This window comes from Tupaia chinensis, unplaced genomic scaffold (assembly GCF_000334495.1).
Source record: "Tupaia chinensis unplaced genomic scaffold, TupChi_1.0 Scaffold142542_1, whole genome shotgun sequence".
Taxonomy (NCBI): Eukaryota; Metazoa; Chordata; class Mammalia; order Scandentia; family Tupaiidae; genus Tupaia; species Tupaia belangeri.
The window spans coordinates 318,441-334,043 of NW_006202391.1; the positions used below are offsets into that span (position 1 = coordinate 318,441).

At 59.1% G+C, this 15,603-nt stretch overlaps 1 protein-coding gene across 1 annotated transcript in view; it reads right to left on the reverse strand.

The window, feature by feature from the left end:
- Window positions 1–2,496: 2,496 nt before the first annotated feature.
- DHX37 (DEAH-box helicase 37) overlaps window positions 2,497–15,603 on the reverse strand; it is a gene marked incomplete at its 5' end in the record, with an annotated part of 29,138 nt that continues 16,031 nt past the window's right edge. The window contains 13 exon segments of the mRNA XM_027766328.1: window positions 2,497–4,411; window positions 4,518–4,615; window positions 5,312–5,385; window positions 5,472–5,566; window positions 5,668–5,805; window positions 5,902–6,016; window positions 6,906–7,078; window positions 8,163–8,279; window positions 8,390–8,514; window positions 9,500–9,688; window positions 9,839–9,945; window positions 12,245–12,356; window positions 15,165–15,397. Of these exon segments, the coding sequence (XP_027622129.1) occupies window positions 4,326–4,411; window positions 4,518–4,615; window positions 5,312–5,385; window positions 5,472–5,566; window positions 5,668–5,805; window positions 5,902–6,016; window positions 6,906–7,078; window positions 8,163–8,279; window positions 8,390–8,514; window positions 9,500–9,688; window positions 9,839–9,945; window positions 12,245–12,356; window positions 15,165–15,397 (1,662 nt within the window).

The window sequence follows — 15,603 nt, forward strand, 5'->3', positions numbered from 1 at the left end:
GGGTAGGGGGCGTGGGGCGGCACCCTCCAGCGCGCGGCAGCGGAGATGAGGAGAATAAGGGGCTTCCGGACAAATTCTGGGGACAGTCCCCAGCACTCCCTGGCCCGGGTGGGGTGGGCAGGGCTGTGCCTCGCTGCTGGGACGCCGTGACGTGGAGCGCACACTGTCTCCTGGGCTACCTCTCACCGAGGACGCTGCGGCCGACCGGGCACGACTACTTCCACTTACCTTATTTAAATGAATTATTTTATTATTATTATTATTACTATTTAATTTGCTACAGGGCACACACGCTCACCAGAGAGACAAAGTGGGAAAGCAAGCTGCCAGGTCCGGGACTCAAACCCCTATCCCGTGCACCTTAACCCCGCCACCTGCTGGCCTGGCTATCGCTATTTACAGAACATTTTTATTTTCATTATTGTTCTCCCCACCCCAGGCTAAGATACTTCCTTCCAAATCCGTGGGGTATACAGTAATACAATTTTCATTTCTTGCTGGAGAGTAGCCATCTTTTCAAACTTTCTCTACTAGCTATTTACATGGGTTTTTTTTTCAATTCATTAGAGATTTTTGCTATAGGGTGTGTGTACTCGCCAGAAAGACAAAGTGAGAAATCACCCTCAGAGGGTATGACCACGCCACAATCCCTTCTCCATTCTCCTCTCCGGATTTTGGGCATGCGCGCATACGCGCACATATACACACACACACACACACAACTTCCAGCCAGTTTTAAGCAGTAGGGTCATGCCACAATCCCTTCTCCTCCATTCTCCTCTCGGGATTTTGGGCACGCGCAGTCAGTTTTAAGCAGTAGGGTCCAGGACTCCAACCACGGTGGAGTTCGTGGGAGTCCAGCAACGTAACCATTCCGCCATCTGCTGGTCCCTACATGTAGTGTTCCCAATTCACTTCATAGCTTTTACCTGTGGTGTTTTTCTTGCAAAACTCACCTCATGCTTTCTTCACGTCTTGCAAATTTTTTCTCGGCTATTCTGCCTTCTTCACGTGCCACATCGACCTACAACTCCCATGAGGTCAGATTCTTCCCTTTCTTTTTGTGTTTTTTTGGAATGTGTACAAGGGACTTCTAAGGTGGAATTAAAGTACGAATTTATCTTGGTGCAAATAAATTTTGAAATCTATGTAGAGATGTTTCTGATAACATATTCTCTATGAACGTTCTGAAGACTCCTCATATTTTGTGTTAGAAGCCTTTTCTGGATTTTTTACAAAAATAATTACTTTTTTTTTTTTTTTTTTAAATTTGACCAGATGGGAAAGTGAGAAAGCGAGCCCCAGGTCCTGGACTCGAACCGTGGTCAGCCATGTGGGAGTCCAGCCCCCTTTTCTGGACTTTTTACCAACACTCTGCAGTTTTCTCACATCTGGAGTCACAGGGACATGGGACACAAGACGGTGAGCGGAATGGACCTGCTGTCATGCAGCTTGCTGTCTAGGGTGGCCAGGCCCACGGGCAGGGACCCCGAGGGGGCTTGATTCTGGAGGGGAGAAGCAGCCGGGGGCGTGGGAGGGAACAAGGCAGAGGGCTGGAGTGTCTGTGCAGGCCTGTTCTCAGAAGCCATGTTTGGGTGGGCCTGGATCCCGCGGGCAGTGGAGGCTCTTCACAGGGCTCCCGCCAGGTGGTGACGTGGTCCACACCGGGCTGGGCTCCAGAGGTGGCCTGGGCATCCTTCAGCCAATCTCCGGCAGTTCTGGCACTGGTCTTGTGGACACACACAGGCAGGACTTGACACGTAAGCCAGGGCACTGAACAGATGCCAAGTACCCATGACTAGAAGTGGGTTTTTAGGTTTTATTTAACTTTCATTTGTTTGCTTTTACTTGACTCAAGAGGGACAGAGAGAGAGACAGAAGGAAAGTGAGAAGGCAAGCTGCCAGGTCCAGGACCCAAACCAGTCAGCCATGTGGGAGCCCAGTACCCTTAACCACCATGCCACCTGCCAGCCCTTCTAGGAGTGGTTTATTTATTTTTTTTGGAGAGATTTTTTTCGCTATAGGGCGCGTGCGCTTGCCAGACAGAGAGAGAGAGACATAGAGACAGAAACTGAGAAATCACCCCCCAGGGGGGATGGTCAGGCTGCAATCCCTTCTCCTCCATTCTCCTCTTGGGATCTTGGGCACACACGCACGCGCCCCGCGTGAGTTTTAAGCCACCGGGTCCAGGATGCGAACTGCGGTCGACTACGTGGGAGTCCAGCGACATAGCCATTACGCCAACTGCTGGTTCCCAGAGTGGCTTATTTTTAAAAGGCTTTTGCTACAGGGTGGATGTGCTTGCTGAAGAGTGAGACAGAAAGCGAGACCCCACACGGCTAACTGCACGGTCGGAGTCCTGGGCCTGGTGGTCTGAAAAGTCCACCAGGCCTGTGTGTGCGCGCCCAGAACCCTGAGAATGAAGGGTCGCGGCATGGCCACTTCCCCTGGAGGGTGATTTCACTCTCTCTCCAGTAAGCACACACGTAAACAAAGTTTCTGTGCTTCAAAGAACACTAGTAAAAAATTATTTTAACTTTATTTACTTGTTTTAATTTGAGCAGAGAGGGACTGAAGAGAGGAAGTGAGAAAGCAAGCCACCGGGTCCGGGGCTCAAACACGGTCGGCCAGTGCCCTCAATCACTATGCCACCTACGGACCCCTAAAGAACACGATGTCTGGAACAGGCAACTGGAGACGGGCCGTGAGCGGGTGCAGGGCTGAGGGGGGGCAGGGTGTGTTTTGGGGCTACAAGATGCCCTGGAGGTAGATCGTGACGTCTGGGAACAGACCCACGGGACTCTACAGGTCCCAATGGTGAACTTCACGGTTTAGTAATTACACAGAAGTTCCCAAGGGCTGTCTGGACGTCACTGGTACCTTTGCAGTGGTGGCAAGAGGGACGTGGCGCAGAAGTCGGGGGCCAGCCACACACCAGCGGTTCTGGCTGCAGCCGCCTGCAGCAGGGTGAAGTTGGAGAGGCAGTCCGGGTGGAGAATGTCTCTGTCCCACATTAGCAAGGATGTCTCAGTGCTGCCGGGTGACGGGGTAAGGCACGACTGAGAAGGGGCCTGCACAGGCAAGAGCCCCGGAGGGGGAAGGCGGTGCCAGGCCCAGGCCGGGTCCACCTGGGCATCTTCCCAAGTCTGTCCCATGAGCCCATTCGGCCAGGAGCAGCTTTTTGCTTAGCACGCTTCTCCAGGAGCAGGGAGGGCTGGCGCTCTCGGCAGGGACCTGCTGCTGAGCGGCTGCAGGAGGAGGCCTCAGGTCGTGAGCCCAGAACCTTCCCTCAGGGGTCGGCCTGCAGCCTGCTTCACCAGCGTGCTGCTGCCTGACCCCACAGGGGACCTTGCTTTGTACCTTATCTTTTCACTTGCCAGTGTGAGCACTCACCGGAGGGAGAAAGCGCCCCCAGTACAGCGTGGTCCTGCTGCAGCCCCGGCTCCACTCCCCACCCAGTGGGGATCTTGCACGTTCACACACTGGCACCTTGGTTTTCAAGCCGCTGGGGCTAGAACTTGAACCATGCTGTTGGCCATATGGGATCAGGCTCCCTTAACCACTCGGGGTATGGAGCTGGCCAGGAAGACATTTCTAAAAGTTTTACTAAAAAAACTCACAGTAGAGATCCTGGCAGAGAAGAGGGGGTGTCCTGACAGGGCCCAGGGAGGAACCTATTATTTCAGAACTGCTTCCAAAGCTGCACCTCAGGGAGCCAGGCCCAGGGCCGTCCTGACCCAGCTCAGCTCTGAGCCGTCTGGGCCCTTCCCAGGGAGGGTGGAAAGGCGGGGCCTCCTGATGCCTCGGTCGTGCCTGGGGTCCTCCCGTCCCTTCTTTGCTGGTGGAAGGCGAGAGTGGGAGAGAGCCGGGACTTCCATTCGAGGCCAGCAGGCCTGCCTCTGCGGCTGGCAGAGGTGACCAACAAAGGTCAAGGGCTGACCGAGGGGAGACGCCCACTCCTGTACCACACACAGGAAAGGTGTCTGGGAAGGTCTGCTCCCCGGGTTGGAGCAGAGGCCTGAAGCTTGTCACCTGGGATGCTCTAAGGCCAGGGTCAGGCCTGCAAGGGGTGGCCTGTGTGCACCTCTGGGAAGGGCCTGCAGACGCGCCCAGCACTGCCGCTGTCTAGGAGCCTAGCGGGGCATTTGTGTGCGGGGTCCAGCATGTGGCATGGAGCCCAGCTGCCCTGGCGGTAGCCATCTTCGTCCGGAGTGGGCTTCACGGGCTCATCTGCCTCCTGAGAGCGGCTGGGGTGGTGGTCAGGCTGCTGGCAGCTAGCCGTCAGGCCCTCAGGCCCCACACCAGTCCTTGGGCCTGGGGTCGGGTCAGCGGTCAGAGGTGGGGGGCCAGGCTTTCTCGATGTCGGCGTGCATGGCCTGTGGGAGCCACTCACAGTACTCAGCCAGTAGGTCTGCAGGGGAGGGGACTGCGTCAGGCCTTCTCTTGGCACAGAGCGCAAGGCCCCTGCCTCACGGCCCCGTCCTACCCGCTCCCAGCCCAGGCCTGGCCAAGCTCACATCTGGGGTTCTTCTTCCAGGCAGCCAGCAGGGTGTCGCGGTTGTCGGCTTTCTCAGTCACAAGGGCCTTCAGGAGACTCTCGGTCCTGGGCTGCAGCCTGGGGGACAGGGTGTAGGGTGTGGCTGGTCAGTCTGCACCTGCCAGCCCACTGCGGTCTGCCCAGGAGCTTGGAGGGGCAGCAGCAGGCCAGCCCTGCTGGGGACACGAAAGACCTCTCTCTGATTATCCTACGGTAGAAGGGCCTAGGTGCCACCGCTCCCACCACCCTGTCTTCTGACTGGCCCTGGCCTTCCTCACACCTTCCAGCCAAGACTGCGGGCTATGTGCAACCCTGTCCCATTGGGAATGTTCCCCCAGGTGTCTGTCAGGTGGCTAGGCCCTGCCTCCTGCCAATCTTCTCAGCCTGGAGCTCCTCATGACCCTGCCCAGCCCACGGAGCCTGGTTCCCTCTACCCGGCTTGATCCCTGGAACTGTCTTGCCACTGCGGTCTGCACTAGTCATGTGGTTTGGTGCCACCTTCCTACCCTGGGATCACTGCCACGGGGACAGGAGCTGTCCCCCAGCACAGGGGAAATGCTTGGAGTTGTCGTTGTGGGAACCCAGAGGTGGACGCTGGGTTCTAGAAGCCACTAGCAAGGGCGGACCCTCCACGTGTTCCTTCAGGAGAAGTGCAGTCTGCTGACACCCGATGCTGGACCCAGGACACAACAGAACACATTTCTGCAGACTCAGGCTCCAGCGTGTGGCACTCGGTCACGGCAGCCACAGGCCCACTAGGCTTGGTCACTGTACCTGGCCCATGTTTTCAGCATGGTGCTGGGGCTAGACAGCAAACAGCTCCGGTATGAGGCCAGCCTGCGGAAGACCTGTGGGAGAGCCGGGGGGTGAGCAATCCCACGCCACCCCTGCCTGCGTACCCAGGACTGGGCCATAGGAGCCCCATGCTGCCTACCTGCCCCTCCAGCAGGAACCGGGCGAAATGCTTGTAGCGGTCAATGCCCTCTGGGAAGTCCACCTGGACGGCGGGCAGGGGCCAGCCGACGCGATCTGGGGGCATGAGCTGGTGAGCCGGGGCCTCCTGTGGCCACCGTCCCAGCCCCCTATCCCAGGGGCCGAGGGCACCTGTGCCCAAGGCCAGGCCGACTCACAGAACACGCTGGCACGGTGACACAGCACACGCCCCGTCTCGGGGCAGTAGGTGGGGGCTGGTTCCTCCAGGGGCTGGTCGAACTGGCAGTAGGAGGGCAGCAGGACTGGGATCCACTGGACCTCCACGGCAGAGACGCCTGCAGTCGGGGACAGGGCTGGCGTCACAGGGGCACTGGGAGGAGCTGACCCGCTCCCCGGGTCCCGGCCCCTCGCCGTGGGCCCTGCCTCGGCACCTTTCATGTACATCTTGGTGGTCTCCACCACCTCCTGGTAGACCACGAACTCCGGCAGCTCTCTGAACAGGACGGAGCTGGGGTGGATGAAGACGGGGTCATCGAGGAGAGGTGTCTGCAGAGAGGAGGGGCCCGAGTCAGGGGCAAGGTGAGCGGCAGACGCGGCCTTCCACCCTGGGGCGAACCGGCCGTCCACTGCTGGCCACCAGGGCAGGAGGCTGCCCCCACTGAGGCCTGAGTCAGGGGCAAGGCGAGCGGCAGACGCGGCCTTCCACCCTGGGACGAACCAGCCAGCCACTGCCGGCCACCAGGGCGGGAGGCCGCCCCCACTGATGGGTGCTGGGCCACGCTTTGGCCAGGGAAGGACCCAGCCCAGCACTGTTGCGACAGGCTGAACCACAAGAACACGACGCAGACACGGGCCTTCCATGCACGAGCTTGCTCAGAACGACCAGGGGCAGGAAGCAGGGAGTGGGGTGGGGTGGGGCAAGAGCAGCTCCTGGCGCAGGGAAGGGTCTGAAATGACTGACGTGTCTGCACAGCCTGCGGACACACCACCCACCACCGACGGGCACCATGAACAAGTTGGGCTTTATGGGCTGGCTGTGGGAGGAGGGACAACGGCCTTCTAGACAGGGTCTCAGATACTCTGCCCTGCCCCCTCCGCTGGCTGGGACCCCAGGTGCACACCACCACGCCCAACCAACCCAGGCCGGTCTGGGATTTTAACTCGGGTCTCCAGGTGGTCCTCAGGCAGCAGTGACCCTCCACCACGGGGCCTGCATTGGTTAATTTTACGGTATCTCGATCAGGCTCTGACTAGAAACTGCTGCACTCACCCCTGCCCTCGCGGAAGGAGGCCGAGACTCCTTGGCAGGGTTTTCCCCAGGCTGCTGTCATTTCCCTGTCATGGGAAGACAGGTCACCCAGGTCCCCGCCCGACTTCCCCGGGCCAGGTGCCCATGGCGGTCGGGCAGAGGCGGCGGTGCGTGGAGCCTGCCCACCTTGTAGGCGTTCCTCCATGTGTCGTCCAACAGCTCCTCACTCTGCACCCTGCGGGCCAGGTGGTCGCCCAGGCCGGCCGCCACAATCTGCCGCAGGTAGGTCACCTGGCTCTCGGACGGCGGCTGCATCTTGGGGTCCACGAAGATCTCTGCCTCGGGGCACACGGCGTTGACTGCAGGGAGAGCTGGCCGTGAGGGCGGGCGGTGGCCACAGCCAGTCTGGGCCGGCCATGGCCCTGCACTTGGAAAGGGCTTCAGGCTCGGCTGACCACTGGTCTTGGACCTCCTGCAGGTCACGGGCAGGAGACGGAGCCCAGAGCGGGACAGAACCGCAGTGCCCCTCCTAGCACCCCCTTTCTCCTTGGGGCAGAAACCCCCTTCCTGCGTGGGGCAGGGTGCACTGAGGGACAGTCGTGGGGCCGGTTCTGGTCCAGGGTGTGCAGGTAGAAACCGCCTGAGTCCCTGGACACGTGCAGGACAGGGAGCTGGGTGGGGATGGGTGCCCTGAGCCCCTCTTTCTCCGGCCTGGAAGGCAGAGACCCTTAAAGCTCCCACGTAGCCTTCTCGGCCTACAGGTGACCCTGACTTGGAAGCCACTGGGCGTTGGCTCCGCGCTCCTCTGCCCAGCAAGAGGGGAGGCCCGTGGTGGCCGAGCTGCTGTAGCCACTGCTGACCACGCTGCCGTGATTCTGAACTGGTGCATCCGGGGACGAGGCTGCTGGGGAGCCACCTCCGAGGGCCCCATGTGACACTAGGCAGTGCCCAGTTGCGGCTTCAGAGCCTGGGACCTGCATGCCCTGGTCTCAGAGTCCCCGTCAGCCTCAGAGGGACATGGGCCATCTGGGGCCCCACTGTGCCGGCTCTCCTCTCTGAGGGGCTGTGTCCTGAGGGGGACAGTCCCTCCCTCAGCTCCCAGGGGCACTGCTGCCAGGAAGTCACATGAGCAGCCGAGCCCAGGCCTGGCCAGGGTGAGGTCTCGTCATTCTGCGTGACAAGGTCTGAGGTCCCTGGGGACATCTGGGAGGGAAGAGGTCCGAGCCACAGTGGGGAACAGGGGTCAGGAGGGGCGAGGCCAAGAACAGATGCCCACATGGGCATTGGGAGTGCCATGTCCTCCCCTCCCGGGCACAGGCACGACCACCCCACGGTGACGGGCACGCTCGCAGATGGGGAACCGGGAATTGCTTTGGTCAAGACAACTGTAACCGTGCAGAGGGAGCACCCGGCCACCGGAGCCGCAGCCAGGAGGGGCCGTACCCGCAGTGGTGAGCTGGCCCCGCAGGCGCCGGATCTCCATCATGGCCTTGTACCGCAGCCCGCTGGCCGCGCAGAACTGGGGCGAGCAGCCGGCGTACTCGCAGGCTCCCACGGCACCTGCGGATGGCCAGAGCGGGGCGCACTCACTCCCTGGGCCAGGGGCCCTGGGAACCCCCGAGACCTGCCCTGTGCCGCCCCCACCCCATCCGGACCCGCCCGGCACCGACCCAGCAGCACCATGATGTCCCCGAGCTGCAGGGACGCTCCTCGCCCGGCCCAGGTCCTCCTCAGCTGGGCTGCCCGGGCCCGCCTGCCCTTCAGCTTGGCGAGCTCGTCCTCGCTGGCAGCTGGCCTGCAAACACACACACCCTGTCGGGGCCGCGTCCCGGCACCTCGGGGGAACACACGGCTGTTTCCAGACTGCCAGAGAGTGCATGCACCAGAGAGGCAGGAGGGAGGGCCAGGGAGAAAGCGCCGCTTCTCCACTGTCTCCCCGTCCGTCAGGACAGGCACCCCCACACACGGGTGTGCTTTCCAGGCTGCGAAGGCGGGAGTCAGACAGCAGCTGGCCACACAGGAGTCAGCTCCACTGACCCCGAGGCCGCGGGGCAGCCTGGAACGCGCTATTAGCCAGGGCAGAGCAGGGCCGTACATCCCGGAGGGTGAGGTTAAGGCGCCCAGCTCAGGGAAGCCGGACGCCAGTGCGGGGTCAACATGACACTCTGGGGCGCATCACACGGGAGGGTCCAGGTTCGATCCTCAGACCTCCCTTACATGCAGGTGCGGCTGTGATACTGACTCGGGACTGACGGAGGCCGGGACGGGGCGTGGCACGAGGCGGCCGTCGAGGGCACCTGCTTCTCCCCCTGACGTTCAGTCCGTCTCACTCACGGAAGAGAATTCAACCAACTTTGGGGGAAACGTCTCCCCACAGAGTTCTCAAGACCAAGAGCATGGACACTGCCTGGCCTTGCAACTCCCCGACTAGACGCTGACTGGAAGAAACAATCTGGGGTGACCCAGCCCCACGGCTTCTTGGTCAAAGGAGCCAGTCCGCCATGGCCAACCACGTGGTCAATCCTTGAGCCGGTGTGTGTGAGTGCGCGTGAGTGTGTGTGTGTGCGTGTGTGTGTGCGCGCGCGTGTGTGTGCGTGCGTGCGTGCCCCAATCTGACAGGCTGAGAGGTGGACAAAGGAGTGAGGTGTGACCTCCCCCACTGGGGGCACGTTCTCCCTCCCGCTCTTGGGCTGACACGAGGCCACCAATGCGCAGGGTGTCCCAGCCCAGGGCCCTGAGGGGCTGAGCACGGCCCCCGAGGCCCAGCCCCAAGTCCGCACCTGTCCAGCTCCTCGAAGAGCTCCCGGACTGTCATGGCGGCCACGATGGTGATGGCGTAGGGCAGGCAGCCGTGTTGCTGGCTCAGTGCCAGCATCTTAGCGTAACGGGGGGCCACGGGGAACGTGGCCATGGTCCTGCCCAGCGGGGTGATGGGGCAGCTCAGCCGGGACCTCTGCAGCTGCTTCATCCTAGGGAGGGAGGCTGTTCTGGGCGGGGCTGCAGGGGGTAGCCCTGGAGCCGGAGGAAGGGGCCCCAGTGCTCGGGCAGCTCAGGTGGGGAAGGGGAGGGGGCCGAGAACGGGGCAAGGACTGGGCCCTCCGCCCTCTGCCCTCCCCTACCTTTCTGCTTTTGGGGGCGCCTGCAGGGCTCCCAGCGCGATCAACAGCTCCTCGGCGGCTATGAGGACCTCCAGGGAGGGCGGCGTTGGGAAGGGGAAGTTGATGACCTGGGGCACGGGTGACAGCAAGGGCAGAGTGAACCGCGCAGAAGAGTGAGGAGTCGTTCCAGCGTGCTGGGGTACCCCCCTCCCGGCAGGGCCATAGCCCGAGCAGCGCTCATGCCGGCAGGGGCACAGGGCCTGGCACTCCCAAGCCCATGCCAGGCCAGCCCCAGAGCCGCTGCCATTGACCGACACCCTCTGCTGGTTCGGCAGCAGCCCGGACAGCTGCTGAGCACTGGTGCGCGGCAGAGGAGGCCACGGGGGACTGACAGGACAGGAGCGCAGCGTTTCGCAGGAGAACCGCCCAGACAGTAAGTGGCGAGGGACGTGAGCACCTGCACACGTGTGATCGCAGCGGCCACAAGGTGCGGCAGGCGTCCATCACGGGGGACGACGTAGACGAGGCCTGTCCGCCCAGCGCCCAGGTTCAGCTGGGGAAGCAGGGAGGCCCGCCGCCCACGCAATGCCCCGCGTGAGACCCGGGCCCACAGGCCGCGCTGGCCTAGGGTAGGCGCCCATTGAAGGAAATGCCCCGAAGAGGCAAATGCAGAGACAGGGTAGCTGACCCGCCAGGGGCTGGGAGCCGGGTGACGGCTGGAGGGACCACGGGCTCTTTAGGGAAACAAGAACAGCGCGGGCGGTGGTGACCGCCCTCTGTGAAGACCTACAGCACGGAAACACACACTTCACTGAGGGGACTGGGTGGGTGTGAGCTCTCGTACACCTCATTAAACCTTTTATCTTTTCTTCAAACGGCCAGAGATGGACAGAGGGAGAGAAAGGACCCCTAGGGGCGTGGTCGCGCCCCGGTCTCGTCTCTCCCTCCTTTCGCGATGTCGGCTACAAACACGCACCCAGTGCTTCTGAGCGCGGGGTCTGGGACCTGAACAGCATGGTCAGCTGTCTTAACCATCAGGCCAGCACCCGGCCCACGGGGGGGAGTTTCTCCCCCTAATTTCATTTATTATTATTTTAATTTGCTATAGGGCACGTGTGCCCAGCAGACTGGGACAGAGACAGAGAAAAAGAGGGAAAGTGGGAAAGCAAGCCGCGAGGCCTGGAATTCAAACCGTGGTTGGCCATGCAGGGGTCCAGCGTCTTAACCACTGTGCCACCTGCTGGCCCCAAGGAAAGGCTTTTAAAGAACAATGAGGTCAGCACTTGGTTAACAGTAAGTGCACAGAACCCAGACCCCACATGGCTGATCACGGTCTGACACCCAGTCCCTGCAGCTTGAGAGAGAGGCTGGTGGGTGTGCATGCTCGTCCGTAACCCCAGAAGGAGACAGGTGGAGGAGGGGCCGTCATGTGACTGTGCCCATGGGGCACCTTCCTCTGACTCATTCCTGCCAGTACACGTGTCTTCAGGCAAAAAAACCCCACAAAAAACAAAAAGCACGCTTGGTGCATGTGTGTACGCGTCCAAAAACTGACAAGAGAGAAAACCAGAGAGAAGACTGCAGTGTGACCACGTGCCAGGAGAGTGCTTCCCTCCTTCTGTAATATACTTTTTTTAAAAATTTTTGTTATAGGGCATGTGCAGTCAGTCACCAGGTAACAGAAACGACCCCGGAGAGGGAAAGTGAGAAATCACTCCCGGCGTGGGTGGCCACGCCGTAAGCCCTTCCCCTCCATTCTCCTCTCGGGATTTTAGGCACACGAGCACATACAACCAGTGTGATTTTCAAGCCACGAGGTCCAGCACTCAAACCGAGGTCGACCATGTGAGACTACAACGCTTTAACCACTACACCACCTACTGGCCCTGTCTGGTATAAATGTAAAACACTTAAAAAAGCAAAAAGGGAAGATTATCTGGCTTCTATCACCTTAGGTGTGTGTTCCCGGACAAAGCTCGTCACTTTCTGCCTCAGCTTCTCCACCTGGTGAACAGGGATTTGGCCCGGGGCACTCTGCCTGGCCCACCTGCCTGCAGGAGAGAAGCAGGGGCGCTGGGCAAGGTCTTCCTCCACACAAAGGACTGAGTCAGAGATGGCTGCAGCTGGGAGGACTTGGCAGAACATTCCAGAGCCCAGCCCAGACACAGTGTGGGCCTTGCTGCCAGCCCTGCTCCAGGCAGCTAGTCCCAGTGGCCCAAAGCATGCAACATGGGGGCCGTGGTGGCCACAGGGGACCAGAGGTCCCCACGGCAGCTGCTGATGCAAGGTTCTGCAAGCCGCAGGCATAGGCCGGGCGCACTGCAGCCGGCTCAGCTCCCGGACCGCAGGGAAGGAAGGGAGGTGGCCCTGGGGCCGGGGGCAGGGAGCGCGGGGTGGGGTGATGGCAGGGCTGGCGCTGTAGCTGACCTTCTCGATGTTGAGAGCTTTCATCTGAAGGATCAAGTCTTCTACAGGCCTTCGGGTGATTTCTGGAGGCGGAAACTGCTCAAAGTCCCCAAAGACCGCAGATGAGTACAGCCTGGCAGAGAGAGGTACGATCAGCCCGCAGCCCCACCTGGACATGGGGCTGCCCAGACCCTCAGCAGGCCAGGACCCTGACCTCTTCTACTGTACCTTCCCTTGACGTGGCTAACTAGCAGCTGCCTCGGAGGAACCTGGTGACATTAGCTGTGACAGGTGACACAGGGACAGGACTCGAAACAGTGCTGCGGTGGGGCCAGCAGGCAGTGTAGTGGTTAAGCACTGGCCTCCCACGCGGATGACCACGGTTTGAGTCCCAGACCTGGAGGCTTTAAAATGACGCCAGGCCCCTGTGTGCGTGCCCAACAATCCCAAGAAGATAATGAAGGAGAGGCGGCTGCAGCGTGGCCACCCCGTGGGGTACTTTCCCACTCGCCCTCTCTCACTTGTGCGAGCATGTGCCCTGAGGCAAAAACCTGACACACACCTACCGACACTCAGTAGATTTCTTTTTTTTTTTTTTTAAGTTAAGTTTATTTACTTTAATTTGACTAGAGAGGGACAGAGCGAGAGTGAGAGAGAGGGAAAGTGAGAAAGCAAGCCACCAGGTCTGGGACTCAAACCATGGTCAGACATGTGGAAGTCCAGTTCTCTTAACTACCATGCCATCTGGTGGCCCGGACACTCAGATTTTCTCTTTTTTTTGGAGAGGTTTTTGCTATAGGGCGCATGCGCTCGCCAGACAGACAGAGAGAGACAGAGAGACAGAAAGCAGGAAACCACCCCCCAGGGGGGATGGTCATGCCGCAATCCCTTCTCCTCCATTCTCCTCTCAGGATCTTGGGCACACATGCACATGCCCCCGTGTGAGTTTTAAGTCACCGGGTCCGGGACGCGAACTGCGGTCGACTACATAGGAGTCCAGCGACATAGCCATTACGCTAACTGCTGGTTCCCCAGACACTCAGTAGATTTTTAACCACAGTTATGCTCACTAGTTTTCTCAGCATGTTTTCTAAATTTCTTACAGCTGTAATTTCAGAGTAAGTTGAACAGAACAGTAATGAAGCTATTCAAAACACAGGCTGGAATTCACTTGCAAAGGGTATGTCTAACGAGGCTCTGATGTCCAGATTACATAAGGAAATCTTTTTTTTTAAAAGTCATTCCATTTAACTTTACTCATTTATTGATGTTTGTTTATTTTATTTGACCAGAGAGGGACAGAATGAGAGAGAAGCTTCCAGGTCCAGGACCCAAACCGCAGTCAGCCATGTGGGAGTCCAGCACCCCTAACCACCATGCCACCTGCCAGCCCCCCTACATAAGAAAATCTTATAAACAAACGATAAAAAGACAGGTTATCGGGCCAGAAGAGAGCACGGAATGCACTATACAGGTGAGTCCTTGATCAGACGGCTTGAAAAACATCCCAGCGCATGTGCATGCATGCCCAAGATCCCCACTGGAGAGCAGAGGAGGAGGGAAACCTGGGCTGATTTCTGACTCTCCCAGTCTGCCTCTTTCTGGCACGTACGTGTCCTGTAGCAGACGGGCCAGTGTGTGGCCTAGCGGTCAAGGAAGCGGACCCCGCGTGGCTGAGTCCCGTGCAGCCCCTCCCAGGTGCTGACTGTGCTCCTCAATCCCAAAGGGCAGGGGAGACAAAGGGAGTGCGGTGTGACCATGACCGTTGCCCACGGTCGCTCTCGCTCCTGGGCAGACGTGTGCGCCCTCTGGTGACTCCAAAAAAATAGAATAAAGAAAATAAAACACACCGTGTATGTGCGCGTGTGCCCCAGGCTCAACAGGATGGAGACGGCGAGGTGGGTGGAGGCAGCGCCACGCCCACTGTGGGGTGCTTTCCCCATCTCTCCATTGAGCACGTGGCCTCTGGCAAACTTAAAGAAAAAGAAAGCTCTCCAGAGAAGACAGGCCAATAAGCACATGAGCTAATAGGGAAATTTAAAGCGCGGAGGGCCGGCAGGTGGCGTGGTGATTAAAGGCGCTGGACTCAAGCATGGCCAACTGCAGTTCAAGTCCCGGACCTGGTGGCTTGTGTTCTCACTTTCCCTCTATCTTTGTTTCTCTCTGATCAAACTGGGAAATAAATTTAAATAAAATATAATGAAATAGTTAAATAAATAAATAAATAAAAAAGAAATATAAACCGAAACCAGGGGGAGACTGCTGAAACCTCGGCTGGCTGGACCCAAACACTGCCAATAGCGGGCATGTGTGAGGGTGGGCTGGCTGGTGGGAGGCTGGTCGAGGACACCGGCAGCTCTGCCGGGTACACTAGGTCCTCCCCTGACCCAGCACTTCCACTCTGAGGAGCGCACCCGAGAGAAATGAAAACACAGCGACCCTTGACGGGAGGTCTGAACAGTCGGCATCCCCTTTATGTGCCACTTTCCCTCCCAAATACGAATTCTGGAAAGTAGGAGCCAGCAGGTGTCATAGTGGTTAAGGCACTAGTCTCCCACATGGCTGACTCTGGTTCAAATCCCGGACCTGGTAGCTTGCTTTCTCACTCTCTCTGTCTTTCTCTGGTGAGTACATGTGCCCTATATGAGATTTTGAAAATAATAATAAATATAATTCAATAACAAATTCTTTCTGAAAAATAATCATTTAATTCCATTTGTTATCATTATTATTATCATTTTTATTTGATCAGAGACTGAGAGAGGGAAAGTGAGAAAGCAAGCTGCCAGGTCCAGGACTTGAACCACAGCCAGCCATGTGGGAGTCCGGCAGCTTAACCCCCACGCCACCTTCCAGCCCAAAATAACTAACTAATTCTTTACAAAAAAAAAAAAAAAAAAAAAAAAAGGAAAAGACAGAAAAGGGTGTCCACGGCACCCACCTGTAGCAGTGTCCGGGCTCGGTTCGGCCTGCCCGGCCAGCCCGCTGGTCAGCCGAAGCCTGGGAGACCCAGGTGACACGGAAGGAGGACACGCCGGTGACACGGTCATAGTAGCGCCTCTTGACCTTCCCGCAGTCCACCACATACCTGATGCCGGGGATGGTCAGTGACGTCTCAGCCACGTTGGTGGCCACGACACACAGCCGTGTCCCCTCCGGGGGAGGCTTGAAGACCTGTGTGCAGGGCAGAGGGCAGTGAGCAAATCACAGAATCAGGAACAGGAGGGGTGGTGGACTGCAGGCTGGGGAGGCCAGGGCTCACTCGGGATCAGAGGGCAGCCGGGCAGCTGGGCGGGCCCCGAAGGTGGAAGACCAGGAGGCGGGGGCTGGGGGGCAGCCGCCCCTGCCCAGGCACTGGGCTCCTGGGTGAAAACATGGAG